This window comes from Eschscholzia californica, unplaced genomic scaffold, assembly GCF_041429995.1.
Source record: "Eschscholzia californica isolate CP2 unplaced genomic scaffold, dmEscCali1.0.p SCAF_3, whole genome shotgun sequence".
In the NCBI taxonomy this organism is placed as follows: Eukaryota; Viridiplantae; Streptophyta; class Magnoliopsida; order Ranunculales; family Papaveraceae; genus Eschscholzia; species Eschscholzia californica.
The window spans coordinates 57,762,593-57,775,042 of NW_028238420.1; the positions used below are offsets into that span (position 1 = coordinate 57,762,593).

General features: G+C 36.7%; 4 protein-coding genes across 4 annotated transcripts; all 4 read right to left on the minus strand.

Moving 5' to 3' along the window:
* Window positions 1–1,408: 1,408 nt before the first annotated feature.
* On the minus strand, window positions 1,409–3,401 carry LOC147552374 (desmethyl-deoxy-podophyllotoxin synthase-like). Its single transcript, XM_086672438.1, has 2 exons — window positions 2,337–3,401; window positions 1,409–2,227 (listed from the first exon to the last, which is right to left on the minus strand). The coding sequence occupies exons 1-2, from the start codon at window positions 3,243–3,245 to the stop codon at window positions 1,607–1,609; spliced, it is 1,530 nt and encodes a 509-aa protein (XP_086528564.1). The 5' UTR covers window positions 3,246–3,401; the 3' UTR covers window positions 1,409–1,606.
* Window positions 3,402–3,696: 295 nt separating this feature from the next.
* LOC147552375 (desmethyl-deoxy-podophyllotoxin synthase-like) lies at window positions 3,697–5,857 on the minus strand. Its single transcript, XM_086672440.1, has 2 exons — window positions 4,647–5,857; window positions 3,697–4,537 (listed from the first exon to the last, which is right to left on the minus strand). Exons 1-2 carry the CDS (start codon window positions 5,553–5,555, stop codon window positions 3,917–3,919), a joined length of 1,530 nt encoding a protein of 509 aa, XP_086528566.1. The 5' UTR covers window positions 5,556–5,857; the 3' UTR covers window positions 3,697–3,916.
* A 606-nt stretch (window positions 5,858–6,463) lies between these two features.
* LOC147552376 (desmethyl-deoxy-podophyllotoxin synthase-like) lies at window positions 6,464–8,679 on the minus strand. The gene is made up of 2 exons (XM_086672439.1): window positions 7,416–8,679; window positions 6,464–7,339 (listed from the first exon to the last, which is right to left on the minus strand). Exons 1-2 carry the CDS (start codon window positions 8,325–8,327, stop codon window positions 6,716–6,718), a joined length of 1,536 nt encoding a protein of 511 aa, XP_086528565.1. The 5' UTR covers window positions 8,328–8,679; the 3' UTR covers window positions 6,464–6,715.
* Window positions 8,680–8,789: 110 nt separating this feature from the next.
* On the minus strand, window positions 8,790–11,682 carry LOC147552377 (small ribosomal subunit protein uS10c-like). Its single transcript, XM_086672441.1, has 3 exons — window positions 11,375–11,682; window positions 11,217–11,276; window positions 8,790–9,241 (listed from the first exon to the last, which is right to left on the minus strand). The coding sequence occupies exons 1-3, from the start codon at window positions 11,591–11,593 to the stop codon at window positions 8,930–8,932; spliced, it is 591 nt and encodes a 196-aa protein (XP_086528567.1). The 5' UTR covers window positions 11,594–11,682; the 3' UTR covers window positions 8,790–8,929.
* Window positions 11,683–12,450: the final 768 nt, after the last annotated feature.

Consider the following 12,450-nt stretch of genomic DNA (forward strand, 5'->3'; position numbering starts at 1 on the left):
TCATTTCAGTAAGATTTATAAGAGATACATCAGCCATTAGAGAAATGTTTCAAATAAGATTCAAAACTTCTTCCCTAATTGACTTGAAAAACTGTACTCATTTAGTACTTAAGAGTTCCAAGATGAAAGTCTTTTTCGTTTGTCTCCAATAATCACCATAAGGACAGAAATCCATATCGGTATAGTTGTATGTTAAAATTTTAGCAGCAAGAACTTCGCCTCTACCGGCGAAATGAAAACCATATGTGTTGGTAACTAAGCCTTCTATTTTTGGATAAGAAACGACGGTAGCAGAAACCTGGCCGAGTTTTAGGCGCAGAAGTAATGAATTAATGACAAAATCTCATGAAAATCTTGTTGCAATTGGCTTCATACTATTCTTGTAATGACATCCTTTTTTATCACATTATTATATGAAAAATCGGATATCTTTATTGTGGCTAAAAGTAATGAATTAGTGACAAAGTCTCATATTAAAGTAAAAAATGTGGTACTTACCATGCTAAATACTGCAATTATTCAATTCTCTATAGGTATCGTCTATGCTCTACTGATGGTTTACCCACCATTCCAAATTTGTTTCTAACAATTTCTTGATCCTATCAATTCAAACGGATTTGCTACATGTACTGGTTTTGTGGTTTATCGACAGTTTTACCTAAGAACCGTAGCTAAAAGTAAGCTATTCGGAAGTGGGTAGTAACTCTAACTTGGGAGAGAGCAGGTTGATTACACATTGGAGCCTTAACAAAACCTGATTTTTTTTTTCTTTCAAGAACACCTTCCAAAGTGACATCTTCCACGGCCACGTATAGACAGTAAGTGTTTTCCTCTTACTCAAAAAATATCACCTTCATCGACTATTCGATTTGTTGATAAGACCATTAAACAGTTTCTACCGTTTTGCTTTCGTAAACTGCAAGAATTGGTTATAGTAATTTATCATTGACTTGGTGAGTATCTTTATTTTGTTTGTTTATATTTGATGGTAAAACTTGCTTTCTATCAATGTGTCATAGACTTCTGTATAATGTGTGGGCAAATCCCTTTTTTATCTATAATATGTATTCTATATTTGGTTGAACTTTTAGGATGGTTACCTTCTATCATTTTCATCTATATAAAAAAAGCTCACTATGATCCAATGACAATGAAAGCTAAAGAAAACAGGATGAGATGAGAGAAATTGAAGTTGCCTAAAAATGTGATATTTTTAGTATGTACATTTGTCTATATTTGTGCAAACCCGTGTTAGACACGTAAAACGTTACTTTAAGTTAACATGTTTCTTCATCGCTTTTCGTAGTATCGCCATGAACGATAAGACGGTGATGAAAGTTAAGAACAGAGAAAAGAGGGGAAGCTGGAATCCATTGAGAGAAAATCAGTAGGAGGGTAGTACTATAAATTTGGCTAACAAGAAAAGGTTTTCACAACATTACTATTTCTTTCATATGAACAGTTTTATGGAAACGTAGCACTCACACACATAACAGACTCACTCATACTCTGAAAGTAAATCGAAAGAAGTATATATACATCAAACTTCTCTGCTTTGGATCTTCAAACACAAGAATATTATGTATACATAATGCAATTTCTAATACTAAGCAGATGAAGGACTGTAGAGGATTGGAATCAAATTTAAGTTGTTTTTTCTTCTGACAGTTATACCGAAGGACTCGGACATGTCGAGATTCTCGGGCGTAATTCCGTCGGGAAGCTTCCAATCAAAGTGATATAGTAACTGAGCAAGAAGAAGCTCTATATCTGCTATACCGAAATCAGCACCAGGACAAATCCTTCTACCAGATCCAAAAGGTATGTAATTGAAGTTAGTCCCCTTATAATCAATTGAGCTATTTTCGAACCTTTCGGGTTTAAAACTCTCAGGTTCACTCCAGTATTCAGGATCTCTTCCAATAGCCCAAGCATTGACAATGACTTTTGTACTTATCGGTATCACATACCCATCAATCTCACACTTCTCTCTAGACTGTTTTGGAGCTAAGAGTGGAAGAGGAGGATGTAGTCTTAGAGTTTCTCTGATAACTAGTTTTAAGTAGTTAAGCTCTTGCACCTCACTTTCGTCGATTCGTCCGTTTTTGTTGAGTACTTGTCTGACCTCTTTTTGTGCCTTCTTCATAATCCTTGGGTGTTTTAGCATTTCTGCAATTGCCCAATCTGTTGCACTTGATGAAGTTTCAGTCCCTCCACTAAAAATATCCTGAAATATCAAACGTTGTTGTTTTAATCACCATACATGTATATGCACCTATATGCCAAATAAATCAATGATCTATGATTTCTATGTCAGAGCCTAATGGAAGTATTACCCAGGTAACGGCTTTAAGGTTGTTTGTGGTGATAGGGAATTCGAGTCCACCACTCTCTTGTAGTCGAATAAGTACATCAACCAAATCTTCCTCCAACTCACTCGTATCATCTTGAGTTCTCGTTCTATCCTCTCTATGGTCTTTGAGGATGTTATCTAGGATCCTGTCGACTTTCTGATGCAGCTTCTCTAATTTAGGCTTCATACCACTAATGACATGAAGAAATTTTTTCGAAGGGAATATATCAGCAACAGCGAAACCACTAGCCATCTCTAGTACCTCCCTCATAGACGTTATGAATGTTTCTTTGTCTTTGCATTTCTTACCAAAGGCGGCCCGGCTCACTATATCACTTGTTATTGAGAAAATTTTCTCAGTAAGATTAATCTCTGATCCAGTCTTCAGAGAAACATGTTTAATGAGATTTGAGACCTCTTCTTCTCTTACTGATCGAAACTTTAGAATGTTCTTAGCACTTAAGAGCTCCAAAGCGAAAACCTTTCTCATATACCTCCAATAATCACCATAAGGAGCAAAACTTGCATCTGAATAATCGTACGTAATGATTTTAACAGCAAGAGCTTCACCTCTATCAGCAAAAATGAGGTCATGGGTACACATAATCTCCTTTGCAACCTTAGAGGAAGAGACAACAATGGTAGAAACCTCGCCGAGTTGTAGGTGCATAAGGGGTCCATGTTTGTTGGCCAAATTTCTTAAGGAATGGTGTGGTAGGCCTAACAATTGGTGCAAGTTTCCAATCAGTGGTAGTTTTCTAGGCCCAGGAGGTAATTTTGAGTTTTGGTTTTCGATGTTGGATTTCTTAATCGCTTTCTTTATCATCATAATGAACGATAAGGCGAAGACGAAAGCTAAAAACATCGGAAAGAAGGGAGGTTGGAGCTCCATGGAGAGATGATCAGTGGTAGGTAATACAGCAAATGTTGGTCTGAAAAGCTTGATCTAAATAGAGGTTTTCTTCAAGTCCTTATCGTTGACACTTTCAATTTTGATATGTTGCTCATTAAATACTAAATAGATGCCTTGTGTGACTTGTATGATTTTGAGAGGTGTTCTGAAATATTCAAAAGAGAAATAGTAATATCTTGTTCTTTGTTATAAATTGATGGATTTCAAATGTCAACAGGATAACATTTTTATCTTCTTATTTGTATAACCATGATTGCAATCTACAAAATAGTGTTGCAGGCTCAATACATACCTCCAACTTAATGGTTCACAACGGGCCGTGTCGGTCTAGAAACGGCCCAATGCGATCCCTTTAATGTCCGGTAGCCCATACCTTAACAATGACTTTCTATTTCATGGGTATCTAACACAACAATTTCACATCTCCATATTTGCAAATCTTAAGAAGACTTCAGATATAGTTCACATACACATTGTTATATTGGTTTTGTAGGCACACACATAGACCTGAACATAGTAATGTCAATCGCACACATAATACATTCACTCATACTCTGAAAGTAAATCGAAAGAAATATATAACCATCAAACTTCTTTGCTTTGAATCTTCAAACACAAGAACAAGATATATTCATATTTCATTTCTAACACTAAGCAGATGAAGGACTGTAGAGGATAGGAATCAAATTTAAGTTGTTTTTTCTTCTGACGGTTATACCGAAGGACTCGGACATGTCGAGATTCTCGGGCGTAATTCCGCCGGGAAGCTTCCAATCAAAGTGATATAGTAACTGAGCAAGAAGAAGCTCTATATCTGCTATACCGAAATCAGCACCAGGACAAATCCTTCTACCAGATCCAAAAGGTATGTAATCGAAGTTAGTCCCCTTATAATCAATAGAGCTATTTTCAAACCTTTCGGGTTTAAAACTGTCAGGTTCACTCCAGCATTCAGGATCTCTTCCAATAGCCCAGGTATTGACAATGACTTTTGTATTTATCGGTATCACATACCCATCAATCTCACACTTCTCTCTAGACTGTCTTGGAAGTAAGAGTGGAAGAGGAGGATGTAGTCTTAGAGTTTCTTTGATAACTAGTTTTATGTAGTTAAGCTCTTTTACCTCACTTTCGTCGATTCGTCCGTTTTTGTTGAGTACTTGTCTGACCTCTTTTTGTGCCTTCTTCATAACACTAGGGTGTTTTAGCATTTCTGCAATTGCCCACTCTGTTGCACTTGATGAAGTTTCAGTCCCTCCACTAAAAATATCCTGAAATAACAAACATTGTTGTTTTAATCACCACACATGTATATGCACATATATGCCAAATACATCAATGATATATGATTTTTAAGTCATAGGCTAATGGGAGTATTACCAAGATAACAGCTTTAAGTTTGTTTGTGGTGATAGGGAACTCGAGTCCACCACTCTCTTGTAGTCGAATAAGTACGTCAACCAAATCTTCCTCCAATTCACCCGTATTATCTTGAGTCCTCGTCCTATCCCCTCTATGGTCTTTGAGGATATTATCTAGGATCCTGTCGACTTTCTGATGCAGCTTCTCTAATTTAGGCTTCATACCACTAATGACATGAAGAAATTTTTTCGAAGGGAATATATCAGCAACAGCGAAACCACTACCCATCTCTATTACCTCCCTCATAGACGTTACGAATGTCTCTCCGTCTTTGCATTTCTTACCAAAGGCAGCCCGGGTCACTATATCACTTGTTATTGAGAAAATTTTCTCAGTAAGATTAATCTCTGATCCAGTCTTCAGAGAAACATGTTTAATGAGATTTGAGACCTCTTCTTCTCTTACTGATCGAAACTTGAGAACGTTCTTAGCACTTAAGAGCTCCAAAGCGAAAACCTTTCTCATATGCCTCCAATAATCACCATACGGAGCGAATGCTACATCTAAATAATCATAGGTAATGATTTTAACAGCAAGAGCTTCACCTCTATCAGCAAAAATGAGGTCATGGGTACTCATGATTTTCTTCGCAACCTTAGAGGAAGAAACAACAATGGTAGAAACCTCGCCGAGTTGTAGGTGCATAAGGGGTCCATGTTTGTTGGCCAAATTTCTTAACGAATGATGTGGTAGGCCTAACAATTGGTGCAAGTTTCCAATCAGAGGTAGTTTTCTTGGTACAGGAGGTAATTTTGAGTTTTTGTTTTCGATGTTGGATTTCTTAATCGCTTTCTTTATCATCACCATGAATGATAAGACGACAACGATAGCTAAGAACATCGGAAAGAAGGGAAGTTGGAGCTCCATGGAGAGATTATCGGTGGGAGGTAATACAACAAATTTGGTCTGAAAAGCTTGATCTAAATGGAGGTTTTCTTTAAGTCCTTATCATTGACATTATTTTGATATGTTGCTTATTAAATACTCCTAAACAGATGCCTTGTGTGATGATATACTTGTAAGATTTTCATAGCTGGAGAGCATTTCTGAAAGATTCGAAAGAGAAATAGTAATATCTTATTCTTTGTTATAAATTGATTGGATTTTAGATGTCAATCAGCAAAGTTTTATTGTATTATATTAAAGGTACTTAAGAATTTTTCAATCTATAAAAGGATAACATTTTTATCTCCTTATTATATGACATGGTTGCAATCTACAAAATAATGCTGCAGGCTACAAGCATACCTCCCACTCAATGGTTCACAACGGGCCGTGTCGGCCTAGAAATGGCCCAATGCGGTCCGTTTAATGGCTCCTAATGACTTTCTATTTCATGGGTATCTAACAGAATGTTACCTGGAGCGTGGTTCGCTCCCTTACGTAGTACGGGTACCGGTATGCAGTACGTTATTATGTGAGTCTAGTACGCTCGGGGTATACCTCATCGCTACGCTATTTTTGTTCCGGTATGTTTTGGACTATTTTCCTAGGCAACGAATAGTCTCTATGGTGCATATATGATATTTACACCTGCACTTAAACATTCTATTTCCAACTAATTTGAAGTCTTTAACTAGTTAACCAAAAAATCTTAGACTTGACTAGTTGAAATAGATGAGCTTATAGATCTTTACAAAGCAAATAGGTTAATTAAGCCTGGAAACTCCGGTGCGCCAAATTTGGAGTACTGGATAACAAATCCACCCGAAAACTGTACAGTGAATCCAGTATGCAATGTGCAGGGATAGGTAAAGTATCTGGAAACTTTGATCTAACACCCAACAATTTCACATCTCTATACTTGCAAATCTTAAGAGCATTTCAGATATAGTTCACATACAAGTTGTTATGCTGTTTCTGTAGCCACATACATAGTCGGTCGGACAAGCCTGGCCCCCCTAAGGCGGACCACATCTTGGCAGGGCTCAGGTAGTCCACCCAGTTTACACCACTACCTAAACACATAAAGCTATATCTGAACATAAATGTATTCTCCTCACAAGAGAGCATATATGACCATGATCTTACGGAGTCGATGAAGGAAATAACGGGGTCGGGATTAAGATGAGATCTTTTCTTCTTCTGAGACTAATTCCAAAAGACTCGGACGAGTCGAGATCATCTGGGTTGACCCCATTGGGAAGCTTCCAATCAAAATGGTATAGTAATTGAGCAAGAGGTAATTCAACATTAGCTATACCAAATGAAACCCCTGGACACATTCTCCTACCAGCTCCAAATGGTATGTATTCAAAATTAGTTCCTTTATAATCAATAGAACTGCCATTAAACCTCTCTGGTTCAAAGCTTTCTGCATTATTCCAGTATTCCAGGTCTCTACCAATCGCCCAAGCGTTCACAATAACTTTTGCTTTAGTTGGTATTTCATATTCTTCAATCTCAACCCTCTCTCCACATTCTCTTGGAAGTAACAACGGAACGGCTGGGTGTAATCTTAAAGTTTCTTTTACAACTAACTTTAGGTAATCTAGTTTTTGAATGTCTTCTTCATTGATTCCTCTCTTTCCATTGAAGGTACTTCTGACCTCATCTTGTACTTTCTTCATTACATTCGGGTTTTTCATGATCTCAAACATCGCCCAATCTAATGTAGTCGATGAAGTTTCAGTACCTGCAGAAAAGATTTCCTGAAGAGAATACACAAACTACATTAACTTCAGAATCGATATAGATAAGAAATGAACTTCAGAGTGTTATACTGACCAAGATGATTGCTTTAAGATTGTCGTTTGTGATTGAGGATTCAAGTTCACCACTTTCTTGAACTCGAAGAAGTACATCTACCAAATCATCGTCATCTTCCAATTCATTACCCTTATCAGTTCTAATCATTTTCGATCTGTTTTCTTTGTGATCATTGATAATTTCATTAAGAATTTTATCTACCTTATGATGTAATCTTTCAAGTTTAGGCCTCATACCAGAAATGAAATGAATGAACTTTAGTGAAGGAAATATATCAGCTAACCCAAAACCTCCTGCCAATTTAACTACATCCTTCATACATATCAAAAATCCTTCTTTATCCTTGCATTTCTTGCCGAATGCCGCTCTTGAGGTTATATCGTTCGTTAATGAGAAAATTCTTTCACTTAGATTAACGGGTGAACCAGCCATTGAAGAAAGATCTCGAACGAGATTTGAAACTTCCTCTTCTCTTATGTATCGAAATGCCTGTACACGCTTAGCACCTAGGAGCTCCAATACGAAGATCTTTCGGAGTTGTCTCAAGTAATTACCATATGGAGAGAATGCTATACCAGCACAATTATATGACATAATCTCTGCAGCAAGAATTCTGGGCCTATTCAAAAAAACAAGATCGTGGGTCTTCATGAACTGTTCGGCTATCTTCGGCGAAGATACAACAATAGCAGAAATCTCACCAAGTTGTAGATGCATTAATGGTCCATATATCTTAGACAAATCTCTGAGACTTTGATGTGGTAGACCTAACATATTATGTAAATTTCCTATAAGAGGTAGTTTTCTTGGTCCTGGAGGTAATTTTGAATTTGGGTCTTGGTTTTTGAATCCTTTTCCTTTCTTTATCACCATGAACAAGAAGATGAAGAAACCTAAGATCACAGGGAAGGAAGGGATGTGAACCTCCATCAGTGGGAAATGGTCTGAACTGCTAAAGATTTATGTTTTTGAGAACTTGATCTTAAAAGATGGAAGCAAAGGATGCTTGATCTCGATTCAGAATAGCTATCTAGTTGCAGAAAGATAAGAACTCAATAACCAGAGGCATTAGAACGTGGAGACGACAAATAACTGGGTCTATGAAGGGAAGGAGATCACCCAAATTTTAATTTAGGGTTCCTCTAATATATTATTTCTTCGTGGAGGTTCACATTCACCTTTAAAAAATATATTTTACTGCAAATTGATTGGACATATTTCGTTTGGCTAATATTATATAATGATTCCACGTGATTCATTGACTATTTTAAAGTTTTAAAGTTTTGTTCGACATAAATAATGGCGTATTTGCTGGGATTATTTATGAGATAGATATGAAACTCAAACATATTTCTTATATTTCAGTCATCATAGAAAAGCACAAGAAACATGTAGAGAAACATTTAATCTATTCCAACAGCTGTTGTTTGAAAGTAATGATACAAGTTACAAAAATTAGGAAAGGGAAAATGCAACTTTAAACAAGAAATTCCTCAGATCAGAAAGCTCATCTAAGCTGAAACAATTTTGACTTACAGTTTGACCTCTACGTCTACACCAGCTGGGAGATCGAGTTGCATCAGAGAATCTATTGTTTGGGCAGTTGGGTAGAGAATATCGATGAGTCTTTGATGAGTACGAATCTCAAAGTGGAATCTTGCATCTTTGTGAACATGAGGGGATTTGAGAACACAATAGATACGTTTTTTCGTTGGTAGAGGTACAGGGCCCATTATCTTCGCATTGCTACTCTTTGCTGCATCCATTATTTGCTTGCACGAATCTTCTATTAGGGGCACCCAGTATGATCTCAGCTTAATCCTGATTTTCTGTTTAGGTGCCATCTATAAACAGAAAGAAAACTCCATGGATTAGTATACCAACAACAGTGATTCATTTCGAAGGTTTTAATTATCAGTAATTCTGCATTAGGTCTCTACTTGACTCTTTTGGATCTCATCTGATAATTTCATGGAGATGTATCTTTAAGATATCGACAACAGTAAAAGCAACATATACATGACAGAAAAGGACCAAAGGGTAGAGTAGAGGCTGAATCTAGCTGAACTGTTGATTTATACTTGCGTAGAGAAAACGACAAGCATGTCTATGAGCCACACCGTGATAATTGAAGTTGTGGAGAATATCAAACACTAGAGCAATAACCAACATCTATATCTACCGATAATTATATTCTATTGTTTTTGGATGTTCATTTGTTCGTTCAACAATATTCTATTGGTTGATAAAAACTATTACATTTGAAGAATCGAACCCTTGCGCCTCATTTATATGGTGATGCCTAACTGCATTATACGTACCAGCAACCTTGACAGGAGGGAATGGCCCCTTTGGACGCCTCTTTTTTCTGGATTAATTCATGTTACATAACCTGTTCAAGATTCCGACTGCTGACAGTCTCCGGAATCAAGGTTCTCATACCCCAAACAGGTGTTTTTTTTTTGTAAAAATGATGCAGAGACAACAAATCACATACTGATCCACTGTACAGTACCCACCAATACCTGGGACATCTGCTTAATCTCTTTTCACACTTCATGGATAACGTCGTATTATGTGGACGATGTATCTCTTCTGTGGGTAAGGTGCATAGACAGTGAAAGGAAGATATCTCTAGAGAAGCACACAACACACAATTTTTTGGAGGATTTGGATCAAGAAACAAAATGAAGTGCAAGAATAGGAGGATCAATATTTCTACTTTCATCCATTTGATCCAACAAACACTTTTGCTAGGTCCAGGGTAAATGGTTGGGCTAAATTCCTTTCGGTGAAATATCTTGGGAGGCTACGTTGAGACGATTGTACTTTTGTTATCCTCAATTACGGTGTTGTCTAAGGGGAAGTACACCATCATAGGACCACGGTGTAAAAATGGTCCGACACGGAGAAAGGGCATTCTCATGGCCAAGAATATAATATGTAAACTCTTTGCCACTCCCAGCCAATTAGTTTTTGAGTGGGACATCCACAAACTTAACATGGTACCAGAGCTAGGCCCACGCATAATTAAGGTTGCACGTGCTCCACATCACCCAATAAACGACACATTTTAAGCTAACAAGAATGTCGCACGTGATGGGGCGTGTGAGCATAATCTTACATGTAGAAAGGGTACTCTCATGATGCAGGTCCTCTCCACTCATCGCCAACTTGTTTTACAGACTTAACACAATTTTGTAGTCTTTTTTGGTGTTCGCTTTTTAGCTTAACTTGGGATTCCCAATTTTGTAGTGTTTTTTGGTATTTCAATGAACTTCCACTGACATTTAAAACAAGGTTAGGATAGTCTGGTTAGATTAAGTACACAAACTCGATAGTCACACTTAGCCGCTTTCCATCTCATTACATGTTCAACACCTTACTTCCTAAAGTCTTGCTTACAAATTGTCTAGATAATAAACTCAAATGGAGTTGAGACTTGAGAGATTAAGAAATTACTGAAGTTCAAAACTAGAATAGCCTCAGTAACCTGACATTAGGCATCTGAACTCTTTCATTAATTCTGGCCAAATTTACCAACATGTAAAAACTTATAGTTGGCCCCTTTGAAAATAAAATTTAAGCTAATCCTAATGATATAACAATTCGAATTTAACCAAAAAAAAAAAACCCCATTTTATTTCTAATCAAAAGTTCCAACCCTAATTTTGATGTCATCATGTAGCACATTACCAGCTAAAAAAAAATCAAATCAACTTCAGAGTTCAGATGATAAACTAGTATCCACAAGTAAAATAACCCCAATATCAAAAAACCACTAAAGAAATTAAAGAGGAATAAGGAGAAATTTAATACCTTATCAACATCAGCACCTATGGCGATTCGAGAAGTACCCGCAGTTTCAGAGCTACCAACCTAACAAAAGCCCAGACAAAAAATGAAAATGAATTCAACAATTCATTCTAATCTACTATCAAGTAATGTGAAATAGAAGTTTCAGTAAGATTACAAACCTCAGAGGTGATAGAATCAGGAAGACCTTCCACAGTTTCTTGAGCTTCAAGTAGCTCAGGTGCAGCGAAAACCTTAGGAGACTGCCTCGTCTTTAAAGATGGGACCTTTGAGAGATTTGAAGGTACACAGGAAACTGAAGCTCTAGGTTTTCGCAATGAACTTTTAGGGTTGAAAGATGGAAGAAGATGAAGAGCTGTTGTTATGGAAGAAGTAGCCATTTCTCTCTCTCTCTCTCTTTTTTTCTCTTTCTCTCTCTATATGACAGTGAGCTCGTTATCCGAATTGGTTTTCATTCGAGGGAAAAGAAACCCCAGTCTCTGAATGTTTGGGTGTAGGATAAAATCTGTTCCAGAAACAAAACAGGAATAAACCAAAACCAGAACTAGAATTAGAACCAGAACCAGAACCAGAACCAGAACCAGAACCAGAACCAGAACCAGAACCAGAACCAGAACCAGAACCAGACATTTTACAGGTGATGAATTTTGAACTCTAGTCTGCCCCTTGGAACTTTTTTTTTTGTTAAGGCTGCCCCTTGGAACTTGGAAGGACATACATGTTGTCACTCGACTGAAGTGGAAATATTGTCATGCCTCATATCCCCCTGGTCAAGCATTAATTTTCCTACTTAAAGTAAATGGAAGATTTTATTTGGTTGGTCTTCAAATCTTTCATGTATAATGTCTATAAATATAATATAATGATCGAATCATTAGATACATTCGGTAATTAAATTGAATCGTCAGATATGTTAATTATACTAGTGATACTCTCTAAATCTATTTCTTTATTTAACGCACCAGTAAATAAAAGACAAAGAATCAAAATGTGTTACGTCTTCTATTTAGTTAGAGAAGACTATTTATTATAAGCAACTATAGAAATTTTGTAACACAATGAGATTTTTCTTTTAGTTGTCTAAACAATTATATTCTTCTTCAATAAAAAAAAAAAAAAACAATTATATTCTTGTCAAACATGTTTTTCAATTGGTTTAATTATACACATAACGCTTTCTTCCCAATGGTCAGACGTCAAAGGCCACATAGTTAGACCTACTATAGACCTAAATATG